Source organism: Argentina anserina, chromosome 2, assembly GCF_933775445.1.
Source record: "Argentina anserina chromosome 2, drPotAnse1.1, whole genome shotgun sequence".
Taxonomy (NCBI): Eukaryota; Viridiplantae; Streptophyta; class Magnoliopsida; order Rosales; family Rosaceae; genus Argentina; species Argentina anserina.
Window position 1 is genome coordinate 30,017,620 of NC_065873.1, and position 13,660 is coordinate 30,031,279.

The 13,660-nt window shown below is 37.6% G+C and overlaps 2 protein-coding genes and 1 non-coding gene across 9 annotated transcripts; 1 reads left to right on the forward strand and 2 right to left on the reverse strand.

The window, feature by feature from the left end:
• The first annotated feature begins 4,564 nt into the window (after window positions 1–4,564).
• Window positions 4,565–4,639, forward strand: TRNAL-CAA (transfer RNA leucine (anticodon CAA)). Its single transcript has one exon. It is a non-coding gene; the product is annotated as a tRNA-Leu (tRNA).
• A 72-nt stretch (window positions 4,640–4,711) lies between these two features.
• LOC126782166 (transcription initiation factor TFIID subunit 5) lies at window positions 4,712–9,949 on the reverse strand. Of its 7 annotated transcripts, none has more exons than XM_050507353.1 (19): window positions 9,772–9,949; window positions 9,618–9,699; window positions 9,460–9,538; window positions 9,267–9,364; window positions 9,126–9,182; window positions 8,954–9,041; window positions 8,761–8,870; window positions 8,160–8,267; window positions 7,902–8,050; window positions 7,436–7,546; window positions 7,279–7,348; window positions 7,163–7,202; window positions 6,486–6,650; window positions 6,309–6,385; window positions 6,027–6,143; window positions 5,577–5,842; window positions 5,362–5,457; window positions 5,203–5,278; window positions 4,712–5,100 (listed from the first exon to the last, which is right to left on the reverse strand). In XM_050507353.1, exons 1-19 carry the CDS (start codon window positions 9,921–9,923, stop codon window positions 5,047–5,049), a joined length of 1,995 nt encoding a protein of 664 aa, XP_050363310.1. In that variant the 5' UTR covers window positions 9,924–9,949; the 3' UTR covers window positions 4,712–5,046. The 7 variants fall into 7 exon arrangements, with proteins under 7 accessions (XP_050363310.1, XP_050363311.1, XP_050363309.1 ...); XM_050507354.1 differs by having other exon boundaries at window positions 5,203–5,275; window positions 6,486–6,647; window positions 7,902–8,053; XM_050507352.1 differs by having other exon boundaries at window positions 6,486–6,647; window positions 7,902–8,053.
• A 488-nt stretch (window positions 9,950–10,437) lies between these two features.
• On the reverse strand, window positions 10,438–13,660 carry LOC126784362 (B3 domain-containing protein Os01g0234100-like). The gene is given in 7 exon segments (XM_050509824.1): window positions 10,438–10,665; window positions 10,667–10,726; window positions 11,619–11,717; window positions 11,719–11,829; window positions 13,096–13,237; window positions 13,331–13,365; window positions 13,640–13,660. Coding segments are annotated over 7 exon segments (696 nt in total).

The window sequence follows — 13,660 nt, forward strand, 5'->3', positions numbered from 1 at the left end:
TACGTAATTTAATGAACTATATATATATATGTACTTATTACCATTATACTGTATATATGTAGTCCACTAAATTATATACACGTTGTAATTCATTTGATAAACACACTTGCAAAAATGTTGAATCACCACGAGGGTAGATTCGTAATTCAGTGAGATTTTACTCACCTTATTGACTTGAGCGTAATTCCACAATTCCCGAAGATAATTCCTTTTCTCGATTTAACGATCACCTTGAAAAGATAAGAAAAGAATTTAGAATCGTTTCGTAAACCTTTAAATGCCGAAACAGTAATAATCGGTTACTGTTCAGCAATTTTCGGTTTTACGAAATTACTGTTCCGTATTACTGTTCACTGTTACTATTCACGGTTTACTGTACAAATATACGATTTGTACGTATTTCTGTACATATAAATATTATATAAGTATTTCTGTACGTATAAATATTATATACGTATTTATGTATTTCTGTATTTATATAAATATTAGTATGTATTTCTGTACGTATAAATATTATATACATATTTCTGTACGTATAAATATTAATACGTATTTCTGTACGTATACGTACGATTTAAATGTAAATACAATCTCAGTAACTAAAATTTACTAAATTACCCTTTTACAAATTACTTTTTTACATTTACTGAAAATAATTTATAATTTCATTTACCGAAGGTAAAATTTAATTACATTTACCGAAGTAAATAAAATTTACATTTACATTTCAGTAAATTACCAAAATACCCCTATCGGAAAACACTGTCGCACCACCGCACGTGGCGGCGCGTGGGGTACACGCGCCACCCGCCGGCAGGCCGCGCGTGGGGCACACGCGCCGAGCCCAGGGACGGCGCGTAACACGCCACCGCCGCCCCATTTCTCTCCCTTTTTCTCCCCTCTTCTCCGCCACGGCCTCACGCCGCCCCTAGACCCTCCTACTTCCTCACACGCGCCGCCTAAGGCGGCGGTACCCCTCCATCCTCTCCAACCTCCGATCTCCACCAAAACATCACAACAACACACCAAAATTCAACAACAACATCTCATCAACAAACCTAGGCTATCCTCACCTCGATCGGAGCTCGAAAACCACCGGAGTTCGGCTTGACACGGTGGTGGAGAACGCAGAAACTTGGAGCGATCCGTGGAGCTCCGGCGCGACTCGAGAGGGTGCGTCCTCCTTGGGGTTGCTTGCAGGGGTAGGCGCGGTGCCTCCTAGGCCGGTGGTGAGGGCCACGTTGCTCGGAAGGCGGCGGATCGGTGAGCGTTTCAGAGGGAAGGGAGAGTCGGGAGAGAGAGAACCGAGAGGGAGAGAGAGATGATGGAGGCGGAGGGAAAGGAAAGAAGAATGGGTTTCCAATTATGGGAACCCTAGCAAGAAAAATTCATTTTTATACTAGTTTCCAAATCGGAAACTAACTTCCGACGTGAATAACTTTTACGTACGATATCCATTTCGAACGCGTCACTTATCCACGAACTCGTATCGACGAGCTCTACAACTTTCGTGAAGAAAGTTTTTGAAACCGAGCGACGTAATAAAAGTCGATAAATACGTTCGGAAACGTAACGTTTTTCGAATTAAACATTCTAATAACGTTTTCGTTATCGACTTCCGACGTCACAACACGGAACGAACACAATTTAATATTTTTGAGAACTTAAAAACTTAGAAGTAGTCTATTAACTTGTCCCGAAAAATCGAGTTATTACATACTGCTCTTTCTTTCTGGATGTTATTCAGGTTAAAATGCATCTCTTCGTCAGTCTCTGTGATCCATATATTAATGGATGGGTCAAAGGAACTCTTGCACCTGTTTTATATAAGTGCAGTCTAATGTTGAAATATTGAATTTATGTCAGCATCCTGCAAAACTGTTTGTTTCGTGTAGATGGTTTGAATATAAAAATTAAGATGCGTCTTGCAAACCAACTTAATTAGTTCCTTTTTGAACTTCTATCGTGATATCTACATGTTAAATTGTACGTCATGCTATTTCTTGTATTCAATGATTATTTCCATTAAGATTCTTTTCTTTTTTTGAAGGAGAAAAGACTCTTTTCTTAATGTAATTGAAAGTGTCTCTGTATCATTTGAGGAACTATTTAAAACTAAATTTAATTTTTAGAAAAATAACTATTGCGAGGAAAATGTCTGTTACAACCATTTGGGCTGTTAGGGAAAATGCCTTCTATTAGAAGGCTGATAGAGAAGATAATGAGTAGAGATTCTAATCCTAATACCGATATACTCTTAATTACTATTATTTGTGTCGTCAATTCCAGTGCTGAAGGACTTGTTGACAGTTCTCGAGACAACATACAATTTTCAGGTATAAGCGTATACATTCGGATTTTCAGCATGATTTTCGTAACTTCTATATAGTATTTTTTTTATTTTAAGAATTACATCCTTTTTTTCTTCTTTTGGTAGTAGGCGCATTTTCTATGAGTAACTTTTGAGGGTACCGTCTTTTTCCAGATGGATGATAACCTGGAAAAGACTCAGCGATGGTTGATTTGGCATGTCGCTGAGTCTGTTTAATTAATGATTTAGGTCTTGTTCCAAATTAGACTTGAAAGAGATATGGAAGAGATTGTGTAGGTGCAGTCGAAATTTTAATCTAATTTGGATGTTCTCATGTCGGAAAGGATTTATTCTGGGGTTTAGTTGTCCAGGGTCAGTTGACCAAAGAAGCAATCGTTGGATGACATTTTACACTTTGTGTAATTTGATATTTTTCCCCATCATAATGTTTGCCAACTTAGGTTGTAGCCAGATTGAAGTACGTACTAGCCAAGCCAGTCTTTTATTTATGATAATGTTTGGACTTTTATTTACTATATTTTGCTGTTTTCAGCTAGTGAAAGTACACACACAATCATCTGCCGATTAGCTATGAACATCAATTCATTTGTGGTGTCTGCTTTATAATACAGTAACTGAGGAACTTGCCTTATATTTTCTTCACTTTGCTCATGTCCGGCTGGATTTAATTATCGTGATGACTGCCCAGTCAGTACGTGTGGATAAGTTATTAGTTCATGTTTATAAGTTTACCTAGTTGTGATCAATATTTTGGCACTGGGATATATAGGTACGTTATAGAATACTTGTCAAAATTTGTGTTATCGCCTAAGTGAAAATTTGGTATTTTCTGTAATTGTAGAAGTTGATGAGACCCTTTGCTACTCTTTTCACTTTCGTTTCACTTTTCCTATGTCCAGCTGGACTTCATAATCGTAATAACTGATAAGTCTGATGTCCTTAATCTGCTTATAAGTTCATATATGAAGCTTTGAGTCGTGACCCTATGGCACTGCGATTAATTGATAGGCTATGAAATACTTGTGTAATGGAATGGATTTCTTATTAAATATTTACTTCTACTTGAGTAACCGTATGAATTGTGCAGATAGCCAGATACTTAATTGATAGTGGAATTGCAGTCGTAATAGCTGGTTATAGAGGTGGTAAATGGGCAAAAAAGTCCGATTCCGGCCCGGATCCGGCACCCTAAAAATCGGTCAGGCACGGTCTGAGTCCGAGCTCGTTATTGTAATGGGCCGGACCGAGATATTTTGGTCCATGGACCCGCCACAATTAATTCATGAGTCAGCCCGTTAAACACATAATTTTATATTATTTATATCAATATTTAAACAATTATCATTATTAAACTTGAATATTATACTTTTTTAATTAAAATATATTGATTATTTCATTATTTTAACTACAATATTTCACAAAAAAATATTATCAAAATACTGAATAAAGCGTCATTATTTTGAGATACGTGACATTTTAAAAATAAGATTATGAAATGTGTTGTAGTATTTTATTTATTTTACTACTCTAAATAGTTATATAAAACAAATATTCAAAGTACATAATATTTTTTATTTTAATTGTGTCATATAATGCTAATGGGCCGGGCTTAATATTTAAAAAAATGGCCCGGCCCGAACCCGGGACGATAAATAAATGGGCCGGCCCAAGCACAGCACGAGCACGGTTTTGGCTCGTTTAAAATGGTCGGGTCAAGCTTAATATTTAAGCAAATGGGCCAACCCGAGTACGACACGAGCACGATTTTGGCCCGTTTACCACCTCTAGCTGGTTATAAGAAGAAATTGAATGATTAGACTTTGAGTTTGGTGATCGAGTCATGTACTCTACAACCAATGAAAAAGTCATTTCACAAAAGCAAAGAGCTCTTAGTGGCACGTAGGCTCCTAATTTTTCCTGGTATCGTTGGACATTGTCTCTACAAATTATGTTAAATGATCTGAGGTACGTATGTTATGTATTTGGTTTTGCAAATACGTTAGTTGATCTCATGTATCAATCCTGCAGTCACAAACACGTGAACTCGAGCGGTTAAGGAATTCTCAAAAGGTATATGTATCATACAATATCTGCACTGAACCAGACATGAGATCAAAATTGTAAAGCAATCTCATCAATTTTGCAATTGGTGGCTAGTCTTTGCTTTTATCTCTGTTTAATCTCACAAGTAATGGCGATATGTGTATAATCTGTTATTGATTGACATCGACAGTCAGGATGGCCGAGTGGTCTAAGGCGCCAGACTCAAGTTCTGGTCCGGCGTGGGTTCAAATGCCACTTCTGACAGATCCTTTTTTCTAATCTGTTCATGTTGTCACGGAAATTTCGGACTCTTTTTAAATGCACCATACAAGGGGAAAATTCTGAAATTCATGACCGATGGAAATCCGACTCATTTTACAAGGGAAAAATACAAGATCCAATATAACAAAGGAGCACCATACTAGGGGAAAATACAAGCTCCAATATCTAACAAAAGAGAATGAGAAGGCGGCTACGTTTGAGATGATGCAATCCAAAGTTCCAAACTACAAAAATAAAATCCAGGGTCTCATGGTATGATATACTCTAGCTAGGTGCAGTAATGAATACAGGAAGGCAGACATAAAAGACTCTTGGTGGCGTGGTGGTGCAAAACTGCAAACTCAGGCGGTCTTCCAAGAATTGAATCAACAGTCTGGGGGGGAGTGTACTTAAACAGTTTTTGAAAGGACCCCTGCTGCAAACAGAAGATTCCTTCGAGAAAACTGCAGCCACAGCAAACCTCAAATATAACTTACTTATCCTTCTAAATTAACTAAAAAATGAAGAAAGAGAAGCTTATAACTATTCACAAATTTTGCATTTACCCTTAAGGAGTAGACAGGCGTACTCTTGGTTGGTAAAGTCTTCAATGACCTCAATCTGCTAGCACTTCCGCTTCTGCTGATCCAAGAGCCAATATTTTAAGTTAAACACGTTTATCTTTCAAGGAGTATCAGATAAAGTACAGAAAACCACTAACTCACTTTTCTTCAGCCTTGGGCAACTTTGTACTTGCAGTTATGTCCCATAATTTAACCGTGCAATCAGCAGATCCAGAAGCAAGGAGTGAACCTTCACCACTATAGTTAACAGCAGGAGAATACTTTAGAGATAATACATGTACAGTTTAGTTGTACACCAACCAAGATATCTCCACTCATGGCAATTTTTTTTCTTTTTTTTTCAAATGAATATCTACCTGAAAGCCAATGTCCATACGCATGATGTATGACCCATCAAAGGTGTAACGCAGCGGCCAGTTGAAAGATCCCACATCATGATTGAGCCGTCTTCATCACCCGAAGCCATATATCGGCCATCAGGTGACATTGCTAGAGATAAAATCATACTCCTGTGGCCAATGAATATTCGGACACACTCTCCACTCTGAACGTCCCATAATCTAACTGTTTTGTCACTAGAACCAGTAGCAATGTAATTGCAGTTGGAATGCCATTGTACACACTACAATAAAAATTTCAAACCATTAGTCACAACACAAGGAATAATCAATTAATGTTCAAACATCTTCAAAATACACCTATCTACTCCCAGAACACAATTGATCACTAATATTAAAAGGCTTTAAAAAAAGACAATTAAACCTGCAAAGCATGAGAGAGAGAGAGAGAGAGAGAGAGAGACTGACATCAACATCAGATAAGTGCCCTGCCATTATTCTTAAAGGCTGTATTCTGTCCATAGACCAAATTCTTGCTGTTCTATCATGTGAAGCACTGGCAAAATAATGACCTACAGGGCTAAACTGCACCAGCAAAAAGGCTAAAAGTTAAAGAGTGCAGCTAAAAGGACTGAAAACTAGATTGATGAAAATTTCTGGTTTAAAGTCTATGAATCTATGTGGTACCTTCAATCAAAGAGGAGATAAAGGCAAGAAGATGCATTTCAGAATTTAGCCAAGCAAATATACCTGAACATCCCATACAGGGTAGTTATGACCCTTGTAGCAAACAAGATTAGCATTTAGGTTTGTACTCCACAACCGAACTGCAGCGCAGAAATTTGATTGTTACTGATATAAACAACTTCATTGGTACAAATAAAACACAATACAAACCCACAGAGAGAGTGGTTTAGGTCAACGTACTAGTTGAGTCTGCTGAAGACGAAAGTATGAAGTCACCAAGAGGACTGAAAGTAGCAGAATGAACTGGCCCTGAATGACCCTGAAACAATGTGTATGGTCTTTTCCCGCCATTTGACCCAGCAACTTGTTCACTTGAAGCCGTGCCATTTTCACCCTGCAGATCTGCTGACACAAGCGATTTTTTATAGAAATTAATAGTGAACCACAGTACATGAGCAGTGAGCAGAAAATAAACATCCAATTGTTTACAACCAGTTCTCTCCTATGACAAGCCAGGAAATCATGATCACACTGTAAGTAATAAAGAAGAAAATAGACAGCAAATAACACAAAACACAGTCAATAATTAACCGAAACTACTTTCTCCATCTTCAAACTATAACTGGCCACTTTTCACAGATGATCTTGCACTTTCTCTTATCTCGATAATTGAAGCTTTTAGCACAGTGGACAAATAGATATATACCTTAAACAGATGTATTTAAGTACCAAACAAATGTACTTAAGTATTATATATGTGACATTTGCAAATATGAAAAACAAGAAATGGCACGTAGTTAAATTTGGGAATACAACACCACCCATCATTGAAAAAGGCTGAAAGATGAGCACGATGAAAGCATCAGTATTCCAGTATTATCAGATATAACTTATAAGAGAAGTTGATAATGACTTACAACCAACAGACTGTTGCCCAATCTTTGCCATGTCCCAGACCTGTTAAAGAATGCTTAAATATTAGCACTCAGGTAGACAAGGTGAAGAATATGCAAGTATAAAGATCAGATGAAACCTTCAGCGATGAGTCAGAAAATCCACCGGCAACCAGGGATCCGTCATGGGATATATATGAACAGTTCAAACTAGCAATTTGTTCAACAAAATGATTAGTGGAAAATCAGAATCAAACACTACCAATCATCATTGAAAAGGGAAAGTGAAGGCATTACCCATTGTGTGTGTTGATAAAAGTATAAAAACTGACGGATGGTAGCGCAGCACTACTCAACTGTACACGGTTTCTCAAGTCCTCAAGAATAGACTGTTCAACTTCTGGTGGACTGAAACAATCAGGACAAAATTACTCCATAAACTGAACCACAACCCAAAAATGAACCACCAGTTAATATACCCAAAAAAGAACCACTAGTTAATATACCCAGACTGTCAATCCAAAGTTATGCAAAAAAGCTAACTTAAAATTATCAAGAACTAGCAGTAAGTCATAGCTTGCTTCTACTATAGGGTCCAATTCACACTAACAAACCTCAAATTATATGGTTTACTACTTTATTTTATTCATTTAAACAGATTGGCACCACCAATATTTAGGCACTTGCAAAACCTTAAGAGAGCAAAGAGGGAAGACACCATAAAGAAGAAAATGCAAAATAGAAAGAGGATTCCAGAAACTACATTACTGGCAAAGTAAGTTCTGGTTTGACTCGTGGTGCGGTAGGTACAGGGGTTGCCTCGGGGCGTGCACTTTTCGCTATTGCACTAACAGCCTTGTCCTTTTTTTGTTTTTTGATAGAAGCACCCTGTTTACCAACTTCAATTGATTTCTTCTGTACCCAAAAATTAAAAATAAAGAGAGAATTCATTATTGAAACCATTATCTCTCAAAACACTATTTCTGAAGCTATAAAATTGTATCACGCGGCAGAACTTTACCTTACTTTCATCAGCCTCCCCTTCTTTTGGTTCGCCTTCAGCTCTTTCAGAATCTAAAGCCATTTCACTGACCTTTTCCAAGCGTTCTTCCAACGAATCTTCAAGCAACTATATCAAATGTAGGACTGACAGTCAAATTCCAGCAACCGTATACAAATGTGCAAGTGTAACTCTGCATGCGAACTAAAGACAACAAACCAGATAAACACAAACCTGACTAGCACAGAGCATATAAGTGTAGAAATCTTTAGCTACAACATAAAATTGGGAAGCTTCATGCAAGGAAACTTTTCAGGAAATCTTTATAAAGCAATCTAACTGTATAATGAAAAAATTTCTATCAGTGCTTAATTAATCACATACCCTTGCAGATAAACTGTGAAGCTACCTTCGTTCTAGCTCAACTAAAGATCGTTCTTTATATTTAACAACAAATCCTAACACATCACCTACATGACTACTCCAGTTTTCTTTATGCAACTAAAGTATACCTTTATTCAACTTGTTAGAAGAAATTTTGATTCTTCAAATTCAGCAGGCACTCATATAGGCACAGAGAAAATGAAATATACAACACTATATAGCAATATTACTGACTAACCCCCCAATGAATTTCCTTCTGGTTTATTTGATTAGCCGACTCCTGGCTGCCTCCTGTAAGTGTTACAGCCTCCGCATCATCAGTAATCGAGCTGGGTTGTCCAGGAGAAACTGCAAAACCAAAACATAACACATAGATTCAGATGTCCAGTATGAAAACATATCAGTTGTAAACTTTAATCAAACAGATATACCTTGGAAATTAATATGCTCATTGATAATCCCAAGCATTGTGGTGGACTGTGACTTGTGCAAGAACTGCAGCAGAAGCTCATAGGAGTACTGGAAGGACAATTGACCACAAACATAAGAGGGTGGTTGAGCTCTATATACAGTCAGACACAGTAAAAAGAAGCAGAAAGTTACCTGACATATCTTGATGTTCACTTTGCTCTGCCTAAGAGAATGAGCAAATTCCATCTCCTATAGGAAGAAGAGATATCTAAGAGATGAGTTATGGTCTCTTTGAAACAGATACGCAATCATGATTGTAAGAGAAAGAAACACCTGCAGATGAGAGGGAGAAAGAACTCCTTCCAACTTGTGTAGATCTCGCAGGTGCATCATTTCATGGTCTTCGCGGAAGCTACTGAAAAATGTCCTCGCTGATGATAACCAAAACATGCACTCATGTAAGTATCAAAGAAAATAGAAAGGGGATTTAGTGAGAAGAATGGCATGGAATAAGAACAGCACCCACCTTCTTGAATGTGGCCCTTAGCAACGAGATCCATGAAACAATGAATAAAAACAGGGTAAAGAACACGGAGCAACTCATGCTGCATACAAATAATGAAGGTCGTTATAGAAGTCGATGGAATGCGAAGAAGCATCAAAAGTAGAAACACGAGAGTTTACCCTGTACAAGTCTAGAGAAGTACAAGCCCACGACCTCAACTTGGCATATTCATCTTGGTAGCGTGCAGGAGCATCCTGAAATCTGAAAAACCAAAAGCGATATCAGTATTAGTGACAAAGCTTGAAGAGTGTTCCATGAGTGAGAGAGTCTGACCCGGAGAAGGCGAGGATTTGCCTGACGACGTCGGGGTCGAATTGAGAGGCCCCGGGGGTATTTGCGGACTGGTTAACTTCATCTGGGAGAGCCCTCAGCCCTTTCTTCTTCAAGAAGTCCGTTACGAATTTCTCAAGCTGCTCCTCCTCCATTCCTCTTTCTTTTCTTTCTGCAACACTCTAATTTCCCAACTTCTTCAACATCAACACGAGAGATGGATTCTATATAAATTAAATTAAAGCCCCTCTTATTTTGTTTTTATTTTAAAGCTGGAACCCGCTAGGCCCAGTTCCCCTAAGATCTCAGCCTAGCAAGGGCCCGGATTATCGGCTTCATTTGGGCTTTTCCATAAATCTCGGGTCCAACGCACAGGGCATTAATTGACCTCACTCAATCATGCAAGCTTCAGAAGTTAGGTTAGTAAGAGAATGAGAACGAACATGAGATTGAGGTAGGTAATTAAATAGCGTATATTCATATGCTTCAATGTACATTATGTTCATGAGCAAATAACTTAAAATAATGTGGCAAAAAGAACAACATTGTATTGAGTACAAGTTGGTGATCATCACCACCACTGGACATTTGCAGCAACCTGCACTGATTTCTCAGACTCCTCCTTATCTGCTTCTTCTTTTCCTTTCAGAAATTCCGCCAACCTACACCTCATCTCTGCTTCTTCTCGCTCTCGCCTCTTTGTTCGTCCGCAAGACCTCGAAGCCTCTTTACTCGGCTGCGCATAAAACCAACGTTCATGCCTAACGTCTCAGACGCTTCCAAGGTCTTTTCCCACGTCGAAGACTCGGAATCCTTTGTACTGATCTTGCAGAATGTAATGGCTTCTGCAACATTAACCGTCTCCGAGATCAGTCCAACAACCAGTTGGCTGTTAAGATCGAGAATCCTCAACATTTTTATGCAAGTATGAGCTTTGGCTCCGGCAAAGCTCATAGTATTTTTTCAAGACAGTTTTTCAGGGATCTGGGAATCGATGTTGCGGCCATTAAACATCATCTTGGAACTTGTCCATGCATAAAAAAGGAGTATCGGCGGACTTCGAAAGCTCCGCTGCTTCCAAACAACCAAGGCCAATACAATCTTCACTTTGTATATCGGCTTCACAGTTATCAAATATATGAAATCTTCATCGCTCTCGGTGCTACCCTCATAATTATCAATGTACAATATGTCTCCAGAAATACCGGATGATGTTGGGGTAACAACCACTGCAGTTTTGGCAAGGGCCGCCAATTCGGAGTCCTCTGCATGCATGATCGGAATAAACTAGGTAAATAAAACCTACAAAACGTACGTTACACTAACTGGAACTTATTTTTTGGTCATGAATAAATCCATTAAAGGGCCAAGCCCAGTGGCCACAAGCGGCCCATACAATAGAAGAAATCCACATGATCAAATCCACTAACTCACAGAGCTAGAAGCAGACAAATACCCGAGAGAGCAAAAAGAAGCTTTCCGACCAGAAGAGCCAGAAATTAAACAGAGATTGTATGAGGGCAAGGTTGTCCGTCATTAACTGGAACTTATGAGTATCAAACGAGTTATATAAAAGACTTACCAGCAGGAGTGTTCTTTACCCTTTTTGATTCATTTGAATTAACAATAAAATAGGTCAGGCAAACCATTAGTGGTTCTTGTGTATCTCAACACACGCATGTATCTTCACATAAGCTTTGCATCACATAAAGCCATAATCAGATGGAGCAATGATAAATGTTTGTTGATTAATTACACTAGATGTATCACAATTTAAAGACACTCTCAACATTTGGTTATAAATTTAAAGAAGCAGTTTAAGAAATTAAAGGACGCAATCATATATCTACCTTAAATCCACGAGCCTTGATCTTGTGGAAGACTAAAACATCTCCCGGAACCAAACTATGGTGTATGGTGAAGCCTCTCCATCCACCACTCAAACCCGGCCAGCTTGTGACCGAGATATAATGTTTTGAATTCGCCCCCGTCTTCATCTTCCAAGGTTATATCTTGGTCACGGGAACCCGTATGTTTACGGAAGAAAGCTGCCGGTAGACCCTGCCAACCCCCAAAATCTTTATCAATCAATACATACTATACTGTCTATTTCTTATGATAACTTGGTAAATATAACTAGTAACTGTACAAAACTAAGGAAACTACTTATATCTATATTGGTATGGATATGTGCATCCAAACTCCTCGTATTTCTATACATTTGGTAGTGTGAATACACAATTTTAACCATTTAAAAGTTTTATTAATCAATATATATCACTTTTTGTAAAAAAAAAAAAATCAATGTAAACAAATATCGTTTACTTAGTCGATTGTATTAAACAAACAGACGGCTGATTATGAGACTACTAACATTCACAAGTCCCGTTCATTTGTTTGATGTAATCAACTTAGCAAACGATTTTTGTTTCAATTCATATTTTACATATGATATTTATTGATCGATTAAACTTTTGAACGGTTAACATTGTCAAATCACACTATTAAAAGTATTAAAATAAGCATGGCCGGCCCTATGGGAAAATAGGCTCAAGGCGGGAAAAAATTACAAGGCCCCAAACATAAACTTTAAAAGTCAAAATATTATAGGAAAAATTTCATTGTATCACTTAAATATGTCTAGTCTTGCATTTTTAGATGCAAAAGTACTAATTATATATGAATAATCAAGTTGTTCAACAATATCCATTTTTCGATGGATATCATAGCTAAACCATGAACAACTCAAAGCCAATCATCAATCCTACAATTTCAATTGATAAATCTTAGATAATATCATATACAAAGTCTAAGACAAGTACCTTTACGAAACAAAAAATAAAACTGAAACATGGAGAATCTTAAATAGTTAAACCCTAAACCCAAACGTGGAAACAAATTTAGAAAAAAATAAGCTTGAATAATAGATAAAGATTAAAAGATCATATGAGTCATACCTCTTATGATTATGTTGAGAATAATTGCATGTCCTGAAATCTGAATTTTTTTTCATTAAATTGAAGAATTGAAAAAGGAGAGAGAGCCCGAGAGAGAAAAGAAATTGAAGGAAAAGAGAGTTCATTAGGAAGAATAGCAACAGACGTGCTAATCCCCCTTTTAATAGGTTTTAATTTTATCTTTTTTAGTAAGGAGCTGAATTTTTTTAAGGCCCTTAAATTTTTAGGGTCCTAGGCTTGGCCTATTGGATCTTGGCCCGTCACTGAAAATAAGAGAGAGTATGAACATGTGCGGGTATGGACACAATTATTTTCTCAAAATTAATAGTACTGCAAAGAGAGAGTGAGAGAGAGTACGTGATGAGATTACCAGCCAGAAACCTCCAGAAACATGTGATGGAAGCATCACTTTGACGAAATTTGGATATTTTAGAGATAGCTTATCTGCAATTTGTTCAGCTCTTTCCAAATATTGCGATGGCTCAGGCTGAGTTCTCTTCAACCGTTTCGGCCTGTAACAATTGGTTTTAAGAAGTTAGATTGGGAGTCTAATTTCCACACGTTGCATTACTAAATTAAGGCAGAACGAAGTATGTTTCACTAACCTATGATCTGCCGTCTTTGGATTAAGACGAGGCCCCTGTCCATAATTGAAAGACAATAAAACTAAAACAAAATGATCTATCAACAAACTGATATAGAATTTGGGTTTTAAAAAACGACTGTGAAGTAGATAATGATTAAGAAACTAAATCTAGCATGCATGCATGCAGCTATGACTGCTTCTCAGTTCTCACATTCTTTGAAGGCCTTCCCTTAGAGATCTTGTTAGCCTAACAAAACAGCGGATCAGTAAACTCTATAAACAACCAATTAAACCAGTACAATTATAAGCTGAAACAGAAATGAAGTACCTTGACGCTCTGTTTTGCCAT